The following is an 11,548-nucleotide window of genomic DNA, read 5'->3' as shown; positions in this document are numbered from 1 at the left end:
TGGAACTGAGGACTGTGAGGTACCTGGCAGTGCTGACTGCGTGGAGGCTGACTGTGTGGAGGCTGGGGAAGCTGACAGAGAGCTAGGGAGAGCAGAGGCTGGAGCTACAGCTAACAGGGAGGGATTGAAATATTTCTAAAGCTCACATATGTGTCAGCCTCAGCTGTGCTTTGCGTTTAGCACCAATAAATTTAATGATGATAATGATAGAGCTGGGACTATTAATAACACCATTAAAAGTTGCCAAATTCAATGTATTTATTTCTTCAATTTGAGTTCAGCTGACTCCTTTTTCCATCATGCTATTACCACTTCATTTTATCTCCAAGCATACTTGAGCTTTTTAATGGACTGAACATTCAAGGCTGCATCTACCCTTTAATGGCTTTATGTTTACGAGTCTACCTCCACAAACTGCTCCATTTGGTCCATTAGAAAAAGACTCAGAGAACCAACCTTTTAATGACCAATGTCATGATGATCTCAGAACTGACTTTAGTTTTATATTTGATTTTCAGAGCTTTGATATATGCTTGAATTTCTTTCAGCACCATAACAGAAAAGTTACTCTTTTGTAATGCGACAGCCCTGTAGTGAAGGTGTTTTGTTTTTTTTTGGACAGAATCAATGTGTTAATTACACATGTTAAGTAGTTGTCAGAAATTAGATGATGTTATCTTTCAAATGAACTCTCTCATATTCATTTACTATAGTCTTATTCATTTATTGTTTTACTGATATGTTGTACTTACAGTTTTATGTTCCTAAATTGTCTCCATTTGGGTGTTCTAAAAAGGTGCAAATCAAATCCAGATGAACCTATCACTGATCGGGTTCATCTGTAGTTGCAAACTGAGGACTCAGACAATAAAAAGAGGTGTTTGTGTGCAGGTCTAAACTCTCACACTCAAATATTTGAATGTCCTCTTCCTTTTGTTTGCACATGCCAGTTTGGTGTTAATCTGCCCAATATGCTGCATTCATTTACAACACAACAGCAGCATCAGCAATGCAATGAACTTAACATCAAGTCTAGTTTATTGTTTGTCTAATAGGTACTGCCACTGGTGGCCAAAGTACTGACATTCTGTACTTAAGTAGAAGTACAAGTACTTGTGTTAAAAACTACTCTGGTAAAAGTTGAAGTACTGGTTCAACTTCTGTACTCAAGTAAAAGTAAAAAAAGTACAGGCTCTGAAATCTACTCAGTAAGAAAGTAAAAGTAGCTCCTTGGAGGACGTTTCTACTTCTTTCTTACATCTTTCTCCGTCTGAGTGAAGTTATCGCTCATTCTTTGCTCTCCCTTAAAATACAGCAGCTGTTCTTTTAGCTAGCAGACACACTGTGTGACAAACTGCAGACACTTTTTTTTTCCTCTACGTTTTCTGCCATTTATTTTCCTCACCGTTCTGGCGTGCAGCCTCTATGTACTGTAAAGCGCAACTTCCTCTGGCTCTTCCGGTGTTACACCAAATTCTGCGACCCATCATATTCTGCGACCACAGGGGGCGATAGCGTACATCTCCTTCTCGCTGGTATTAAGCACGTACATGCAGAGGGATGTACGCTATCGCCCCCTGTGGTCGCAGAATATGATGGGTCGCAGAATATGATGGGTCGCAGAATTTGGTGTAACACCTGTCTCCGAGCGAGCGTTGCAGGAGCCTCTCCCTCTACCGTGTGGGGTGTTTGTCCCCCCCCCCACCACCACCCTGTTGTTGCGACTTCCAAAGAAAGCCGCTCGCAATCAAAAGCCGGCTCCCGCACTGACCGGAAATGCAAACGTTTCTCAGACGCATTAACCTCAAGTAACGAGCTTGTTTTGAAAATGTAAGAAGTAGAAAGTACAGATACTTGTAGTGAGTAAAAGTAAAAAGTTACTCAAGTAAAAATAAAATAAATAAATATATATATATATATATATATATATATATATATATATATATATATATATAAATAAATAAAAATAAATACTCAAGTATAGTACAGATACCTGAAAAATCTAAATACTTCGTTACTGTCCACCACTGGGTACTACACACAGATCTGTCAATAACAGTCTAAAATGAGAAGGCCAAAGAAAATCCTCTACCAAGGCCAATGCCTGCTGCAGTTTTAAATAAAGACAAAAATTTAATGGATTCTTCCATGGGTTCTTCTTTTGCAAACGCTCCATCCCTCCAACAATTTTCATTCAGTTTGACCTGGTAAGTTTTGTGTAAGCTTGCAAACCGACAATTAGAGAAATGTTGTGTTTACCTGACATTGGTAAGCAAACAACAAAACCACAAACAAATTAATCCTTCTCAAGAATTCCAAAATCATTAACCTAGAAAACAAAGAAACAAACCAAAATACAACAACTTGTCTCCCATCTAACCTAAACCAGTTTAGTCTTTTCAGAATGGATGGCAACTCACCCTTCAGACCCCTTCAGACTGAAAAATAGTGAAAAAGCTACAGGTAGAGACAAGTGTGACTAGGTGGAAGAGCAGCAATTTGAATGAATCCTCTGGCCTGGGTTGCTGTGAAGAAACTCTAAAGAACAAATGTCAGAAAAAAGGCACTGGGGCCAAAGTCAGGAGAGGATTCATGGTCTGGACATCGTGAACGTCAGCACAGAATTCCAGTACATCTGGTTCCTGTTAAGCTGTGTTATGGTGTATTTTCGATAGGCACGGTTGGCATGCAGTGATCCACCTGAGTCAAACTAGCTGACCTCGGGGGTCAAACATGTCTGACTGACCCACAATGCCAACCACTTACTCACGTTTCATGTGTTAAGTCATACTGGGAAGATGTGAGAATTTACCTTTAAATCAATAAGTCTGTGCCACTCATTAAAATAAATAGTTGATACTGCTGGTATACAGTTTGTCCAAGTTTTGTCAAGAAATATTTCACAGGCCTTTTTATCTGTCCATAAATGGTCCCCACATCTTTCCAAAGTCCTTAAATTGTCCTTTTAAATAATTTTTTCTTTTTTATGAATACCTATCTTGACAATCATGTTAATCATTGTCTAAATCATTGTCAGCATCTCATATGTTTTTCTATTTTTCCAGTATACAGATTTGAGCTTGCTATTAAAAAAATACTACTACAGAGCTAATTGGGTGGCTGTGAGTATTCCAAGAAAGTTTAGCTTTGTGAGGTTGGATGAGACAATGATGACTGTCTTTGTTTGGAGGAGTAGAATGGTGGGAGGAAGTTATAACGTCATCATCTTTGTTTGTGTTTGTGTGTGCATGCGTGCGTGTGTGTGTGTGTGTGTGTGTGTGTGTGTGTGTGTGTGTGTGTGTGTGTGTGTGTGTATGTGTGTGTGTGTGAGCTTAGCTGACAGGGTATAAAATCAGTCAGTCCATCAGAGGAACAGAAAGTGGAACAGCAGTAATCCGTTTCACTGCCAAACAAAAAACCAAGCAGTAGACAGAGACAAAGGACAAGCGGTGAGTATCTTCATTTTACGATTGCATATTGTTTCCTTTTTTAAAATACGCTTATTTATTTTAATTCTATTAGATATACAAAATTAATTAATAGAAATAGTATAATAATAATAATATAATAATAATAATAGCCAAAAAAAGTTTTTTATACGACTAAATAGATTTATATAAATATCAACAATTTACAGTGAAGTTTTTTAAGATAATATTGTTGCTATAAATACTATAAATGTTACATCAACTCTTAATATAAATAATGTTTAAAAAAGCACTTTAATGTGAAACTTACAGAATCTTATCAAAGCATATACATTTTGAATATATTTCACTAGTACACTCATAAAACCTTAAAAAAAACGTGAAGGTTTGGCAAACTTTTAGTAATTTAGTTTAAAATTTAATAACAAATTTATTATTGTTTAAAATGTATACTGTGTATAAAAACCTACTACAGTAATGCAGTTTTTCAGGCTTTTAATAGTAGATGATATGAACAAAATCTGTAATTTTTCGGTCAGATTCATTTTTTCTTTGTTTACATTTAATTGATTTTCAGCGTTTGATATTTGCTTCCTACTTCCTTCATATGAAATTATATTACTGTGTGCTTTTATTCTGTCTCTCTCTGTTTAGAAACTGGAATATTATTGTACATGGCAGAGATTTGATTTGTACATGGCATAATTTGATTTTTTTATTATACATTTTGTACTTTTGGAACTACATACCCAAGCTATAGTTCAAATGGTATAATGCACTTTGGAACAAAACACTGGTTCAAATGCAGCATGAATATATCCCTACAATAAATCTGCTTAGGAGAGTCTATTATTATGTATTTCTGCAGGAGAGCACAGAATGTGTCCTGTGTTGCTATTGGTGGCTGTAGTGGTGGTGGGCGTGGTCAGAGGAGCCGGTCAATGCTGGGATCATCCTGTCTGCCAGCAGGTGAACTCTGAGAGGAGCATGACGGTAAACACACACACACACACACACACACACACACACACACACACACACACACACACACACACACACACACACACACACACACACACACAGGACTTACACAAACCACTTTTTAGTACATCTCTGAATCATCATCTAAATGGTCATAGAGACCTAATTTGGTCTCTAATTTGGTCATAGAGACCAAATTAGAGATGAACACACATATTTTATTATAGATAAACTAAAAGGAAAAAGACAAACAACAGGTTGACTGCATCACTGATGTGCAGGATCATTTATGCTGAAAAGGCCAAAAATTTAAAAAAAAAAAAAAAAAGAGCAGGAGACTGAGGATGAAGTCTTTGAACACAAAATGTAAACCCAGCTAAAACTCATTGTTTTCCACTTGGGCAAGTGTTTTATGTGGCAAATATGGAACAACTGACCCACAAAATCAATATTATATCCATACATGGTCCATGCTCTGGTAACAAGTACTGAAGCAACTTCTTGGCCTTCAATCTAAATTCTAATTCTAATGAATGTACACTGCTTGAATCTGTTATGAAGTAAACAGTGCAAGAGATTTAAAAAAAATAGCTCTATTTTCTGTTGCCTACATTGTAGAGGGAGACTGCACTGTATACATAAACAGAAAATGAATATAATCAGGGGTTAAAGTGCCATGATTTAGCAATTTAGCTGTGCTTTACAATGCATAGTGTTTTTTTTTTATGTACAATAAGGTGAGAAAAAGAGCAACTGGGATGGGGAACCATGTCTGAACAAACGCAGGTAGTGGGAGCAGCTTCTGCAGAGAATGAGAAGCTCATTAAACAGAGCCAGGTAGAGACAGGATGATATGGGTGTCAGTGAAGGTAATATGCTTACTTGGATATTAGTGAGCAGAGCTTGGGGGAAGACTCCAAGAGGCCAGTGGGGTTTGAGGCGGGCTGCTGGGTGTCGGTGGTGAGTGGGCAGGCCAGTGTTTGGCAACAGCAACCAGTGAGAGAGGGATGATGGCAGATCCTTGGAAAGGCAAGCTGGGCTTCTCCAGCAGATTTCTCATGAATAGAAAGATACTTAAGTCAGGAACACTTTAACAAGTGCAAGAGCAGAGAATAATGAGCATGAGCTTCACCATAGAGGACGAATGAACTGATATCTCACACGTGCGACCCAGACTACCCAGGGAAACACTATTACTGCCAATCTCGCCACCTGTAAGTGCAACACATAAAATAAAAACCCACACACAAGCCCAAACCTTGACATAAAGTGGAATTCAGCAGGTGGGGGAACCCCGAGATCAGCTGTAGTGGCTTAGCGTGGGGAAAATAATCACAATTTTCTATTGTGTCCACTGTAACCTCTGAGTACAGTGCTATAAATGATATATAACTTATATGGTTTTGCCTCTTTCACCTCTGTTTGAAATAAACCCTAGGGCTCAAGTACAGAGAAAGTACAGTAATAAATTATTTGTACTTTGTTACTTCCCACTTTTGAAACTAATCACATCTGAACCTGAAGCAGGACCATAAATGGCCCCATCTTGAAGCAGTAGGCTGTAAGATGGACTTAGCCACTGTAATTTCATTCACTGTTTTTTGAAGCCTTGCTTTGAAGTCTTAGAATTGGGAGGCTTAAGTTTGCAGCCTCATAACACTTGAGCTCCTATCATTTGAGTTTGGAGCCACAGGAATTATGGGACAGCTTTACTTTATAAAACCCAGACAGATAATGATTTGTAATTATTTCCATACGATTTTCATTTTTGTCCTGCAGGAGTGTATCCAGCTGTGCCACTTTGAAAACAATGACAAGCCCATCATCCCTGGTGATGCCCATCTACAGCCTCCTCCTTCATCCTTCTTCTCCTCTCCCCAGGCCAAACGCTCCTACTCCATGGAGCATTTCCGCTGGGGGAAGCCTGTTGGGCGAAAACGCAGACCAATCAAAATCTACACCACCAATGGTATGGAGGACGAGTCAGCTGATCTTTTCCCTAGTGAGATGAGAAAGAGGGAGCTTGCCAGGGAGATGATGATGGAGGAAAATGAGGAGAGGGTAGAAGAGGTGGGACAGGAGGCGCTCCCAGGTGATAGCCATGAGAAAAACGATGAAATGTACAAGATGAAGCACTTCCGCTGGGGCAGCCTGCCGGCAAGCAAACGTTACGGCGGGTTCATGAAGAGCTGGGACGAGCGCAGCCAGAGGCCGCTGATCACGCTCTTCAAAAACGTCATCAACAAAGATGCCCAGGAAGAGAAGAGAGAGCAGTGAGGGGGAGAAGAGGGAGGGATGGAGAGAAGATGACCAGACAGACAAATTTTATTCACAACTGCACTTTGATGTGATTGGCCAACTAGTCCTATGAATAAATACAAGACATGGTTTTAGTCATTGCCAGATTAACCCATGAGAGTTTAAAACAACAGTAATCAGGCAACTAGAAATCCCCTTTATATATGTGTAATTTGTAATTTCTAAAGAAGCAGAAGAACTGCTTATGTTCATGTGGCTGCAATCAACTATTTTTATTATCAGGTCATAATTAGCTTTTGAATATCATGTTTTTCCAAGAAAAAAATTTTGACTATTTTAATTAATCCTAAACCCAGAAAATATCCATTTTTCAAGGACAACAGAAAATACTGTACAGAAAATTGTGATGGTTGTTATCCATTTATTCTCAAAAGCAACAATATATTCAAACTGAATATGAGCTGCATGACTGATTTCCACATGTATGAAGTTCTACATGTCTAGATTGCTCTGCAATTGCTGTGAGGAGATAAAGGTAGCTGGTGGGAGTATGCCAGTGAGCAGCATTCAAAATATCTCGAGAGAGTGGTCTTGGGTCAATGTTAATTAAGTTTTCTTATTCAGGGGTTAATAAAGGCTATGCTATTTCTTATTATGGTTGTATGTGCCTGCCTCCCAAAACTATTTGATAAAATTCTCAATGCTTCAGATTAATCAAGACTACCATAAAGGTCACAGCCGTGCTGTCATTTACTGTCAGAAAGAACAAAAAATATTATCATAATCCCTGTGTCAAAAAAAAAAATCGGACATCAAAAGCAAGAACAGGTCTATTAGATAATCCAACAGACAGTGGCCAATGGAAGATAACAGCTCTCTCAATCAGACACAGATAATAAGGCTTATTCTAGCTTTATTATTTTTTTAATCTTTGTGAAATGTCTCTTGAAGTCAGAAAGAAACACAGAAAAATGAAGAGTGTGAGTGGATGAGAGAAAATGTTTTATATGATGCAAACAACTGTAAATAAAAACATAAAGATATCTGAAAGCAAAAGACACGAAGCATATTGTTTTATATCTATCCAAAATTTTAAATTTAAAAACACCATTTATAAACATCATTTCTTAAACATATATTAAAATTAGACAGGAAATTGGGAAAAGTTTGTTTACACACATATTTGGAAGCAATTTGAATGCAGGGCGTGGAACGACAGAGAAAACCCCAAAATGAGATTATTTGGGTGAGAAAAGTGACAGATAATTAGATGTGTTTGTGAAGGAAGACACCTGAAACACTTTAATTAAAAAATGATAAGATTTAAAATATTAAAGAATCAGAAAAATCACATGTACATGTGGGCAAATCTTGAGGCAGCGACAGGCATCTCAGCAGCTGGCTGAGGCTCTCTCCCAGAAGAGCACTGCTCTAAACTAACATAACAATTTATACTGCCATTATCTAAACAGATTCTGGGTGTTGTGGGTCAGCCTTGGTCAATAGATCTTGTTTAAACTGGTTTTTCATGACCCAGATTCCTTTCATCAGCGATAGAGCCATAAAGCACAGCTTCTTCCTGATGTTTTAATTTGTCATACAGAGCAATCTTGTCCAGATTAATAACAGACGTTGGCGATGTTTTAATTGTAAGTACTGTGGCTGAACCTCCAAGATAAGATAAACTGAGACAGAGAAGTTAGTCTAGCACTTTCTGTCTGTTGCTCTCTAATGTATTATTTAATTGTTTATTATTTTAAACATTTGTCATTTTATTCATTGAGTAAAAAAGAATCCCTAACAACTCCTTCCTTTTTCACACCGTTCAGGTGTGAAACCAATTTAATACCCCTATGGTTATTAACTTATTGATTACAGTAAAAAATAAAAACAACAAGGTCATAAGGTCATAGCCACAAACTCACACACATTTGTTTCAGCAGACAGTTCCACCACACTCAGAGCGGCTCTCTCTGGTTTTTTTTTTTTTTTTTTAAAGAATGGCAAAGCATATAAAAGCATTTAATAACATAATTACTATTAGCACTCACATTTCCCAAAATCACCCTCCTTTTCTATAAATTTAAACCAATCAAACAAAAATGCCAAACAACTAAACTAAAGCACGAGACACAAGATCAAGATCATTCTGCAAGCACATATTTAGAATATATCTGTTTAAAGCACATTACATAAGATGATTATTCATTATCACCCCTTCATCAATTAGTATTTATTTGCTAAATAATTGATCCTGTCATTACAGGTTCAGACCCTTTTTTTCTTTTTTCTGTTTCCTAGGAATTAGTCGTCTAGTCTTTATTACAGTAACTGTAATAAAGACTAAAAGAGAAAAATTAGAATTTGTCCAACTGATTTCCCAAAACATTTTCCCATCATTAAAATAAAGGATTTATTTATGAGTTCTTTGCTAATTTTTGACAATGCTCTGGAGAATGCAGAGCGGAATGCAGCTCGGGCAGTGGCCAAAGCAAAAACTTGGGTGTGGGAGGAGTTCGGTGAGGCTATGGAAAAAGACTTTCGGACGGCATTGAAGCGATTCTGGCAAACCGTCAGGCGACTCAGGAGGGGAAAGCAGTGCTCCACTCACATGGTTTATAGTGCTGATGGGGTGCTGCTGACTTCAACTGAAGCTATAGTCGGACGGTGGTAGGAATACTTTGAGGACCTCCTGAATCCCACTGACACGCCTTCTGTAGTGGAAGCAGAGTCTGGGGATGAGGGAGATGACTTGACCATCACTGGGGGTGAGGTCACTGAGGCAGTTAAGGCAGAGATTCGCCCTGAGTTCCTGAAGGCTCTGGATGTTGTAGGGCTGTCTTGGTTGACACGCCTCTGCAACATTGCATGGAGATCTGGGGCAGTGCCATTGGATTGGCAGACTGGGGTGGTGGTCCCCATCTTTAAGACGGGAGACCGGAGGGTGTGCTCCAACTTTAGGGGGATCACACTCCTCAGCATCCCTTTGCCAGGGTGCTGGAAAGGAGGGTCCATCTGTTAGTCGAACCTCGGATCCAGGAGGAACAATGCGGTTTTCGTCCTGGTCACGGAACGCTGGACCAGCTCTTTATCCTCTCAAGGATATTTGAATGTGCGTGGGAGTTTGCCCAACCAGTCTACATGTGCTTTGTGGACTTGGAGAAGGCATTTGACCGTGTCCCTCGGGGTGTCCTTTGGGAGGTCCTGGCCCGTTGTTGCGGGCCATTCAGTCTTTGTACAACCGCAGTGAGAGCTTGGTCCGTATAGCCGGTAATAAGTTGGATTTGTTTCCTGTGGGTGTTGGACTCCGTCAGGGCTGCCCTTTGTCACCGATTCTGTTCATAATTTTTATGGACAGAATTTCTAGGCGTAGCCAGGTGGCGGAAGGCTTCTTCCTTGGTGGCCTCAGAGTCTCATCTCAGCTTTTTGCAGATGATGCGGTCCTGCTGGCTTCATCAGGGGGTGGCCCCCAGCTCGCAGTGGAATGGTTCGATAGCTGAGTGTGAAGCGGCCGGCATGAGAATCAGCACCTCTAAGTCTGAGGCCATGGTCCTCACCCGGAAAACGGTGGAGTGCCCTCTCCAGCTCAGGAACGAGTTCTTGTCCCAAGTTCAAGAATCTCTTTGTGAAGTTATTCATGAAATGACAAAGATGTTCATCTCTGCGAGAAAAGCTCAAAACTGAAATAAAAGGTACTGCGCTTGCAGAATGGTAATGACACCAGGTTTTCTTCTTTAAAATGACAGGAGATTGAAGGAAAATCACGGGGAAACATGATTGGAAGCAGTTTGAATGGAGTTTGTGAAGTTATTCATGAAATGACAAAAGTGTGCTTCTCTCGGTGAGAAAAGCTCAAAAATCACATAAACAGCTACTGCGCTTAAAGCGGTTTAAAGCGTGTCATTACCATTTTGCAAGCGCAGTAGCTGTTTATGTGATTTTTGAGCTTTTCTCAACGAGAAGCACACTTTTGTCGTTTCATTAATAACTTCACAAACACCATTCAAACTGGTCCCAAACATGATTCCCCATGATTCTCCTTCAATCTCCTGTCATTTTAAAGAAGAAAGCCGAGTGTCATTACCATTCTGCAAGCGCAGTAGCTGTTTATGTGATTTTTGAGCTTTTCTCGCTGAGAGAAGCACACTTTTGTCATTTCATGAATAACTTCACAAACTCCATTCAAACTGCTTCCAATCATGTTTCCCCGTGATTCTCCTTCAATCTCCTGTCATTTTAAACAAGAATCCCGTGTGTCATTACCATTTTGCAAGCGCTGTGCCTGTTATTTCAGTTTTGAGCTTTTCTCACTGAGAGAAGCACACTTTCATCATTTCATGAATAACTTCACAAACTCCATTCAAAATACTTCCAATCATGTTTCCCCATAATTCTCCTTCAATCTCCTGTCATCTTAAACAAGAAAGCCATGTGTCATTACCGTTTTGCAAGCGCAGTATCTGTTTATGTGATTTGTGAGCTTTTCTCGCCGAGAGAAGCACACTTTTGTCGTTTCATTAATAACTTCACAAATTCCATTCCAACTGGTCCCAAGCATGTTTCCCCATGATTCTCCTTCAATCTCCTGTCATTTTAAACAAGAAAGTCGCATGTCATTACCATTTTGCAACCGCAGTAGCTGTTTATGTGATTTTTGAGCTTTTCTCGCCGAGAAGCACACTTTTGACATTTCATAAACAACTTCACGAACTCCATTCAAACTGCTTCCAATCATGTTTCCCTGTGATTCTCCTTCAATATCCTGTCATTTTAAAGAAGAAAGTCGCATGTCATTACCATTTTGCAAGCGCAGTAGCTGTTTATGTGATTTTTGAGCTTTTCTCCCCGAGAGAAGCACAATTTTGTCATTTCATGAATAA

The 11,548-nt window shown here is 39.2% G+C and overlaps 1 protein-coding gene across 1 annotated transcript; it reads left to right on the top strand.

The window, feature by feature from the left end:
• Nucleotides 1-3,375: 3,375 nt before the first annotated feature.
• LOC115788392 (pro-opiomelanocortin-like) lies at nt 3,376-6,945 on the top strand. The gene is made up of 3 exons (XM_030741393.1): nt 3,376-3,449; nt 4,297-4,421; nt 6,189-6,945. Exons 2-3 carry the CDS (start codon nt 4,308-4,310, stop codon nt 6,684-6,686), a joined length of 612 nt encoding a protein of 203 aa, XP_030597253.1. The 5' UTR covers nt 3,376-3,449; nt 4,297-4,307; the 3' UTR covers nt 6,687-6,945.
• The last annotated feature ends 4,603 nt before the right edge of the window (nt 6,946-11,548 follow it).

This window comes from Archocentrus centrarchus, chromosome 11 (genome assembly GCF_007364275.1).
Source record: "Archocentrus centrarchus isolate MPI-CPG fArcCen1 chromosome 11, fArcCen1, whole genome shotgun sequence".
Classification (NCBI taxonomy): Eukaryota; Metazoa; Chordata; class Actinopteri; order Cichliformes; family Cichlidae; genus Archocentrus; species Archocentrus centrarchus.
Note: the sequence above shows the minus strand (reverse complement) of the source record. Positions and strands in the feature narration are given on the sequence as shown.

Coding starts and splice junctions, on each gene's coding strand:
- LOC115788392 (XM_030741393.1), top strand. CDS start 4,308: ATGTGTCCTGTGTTGCTATTGGTGGCTGTAGTGGTGGTGGGCGTGGTC. Junction 4,422..6,188: donor ACTCTGAGAGGAGCATGACG/GTAAACACACAC, acceptor TTTGTCCTGCAG/GAGTGTATCCAGCTGTGCCA.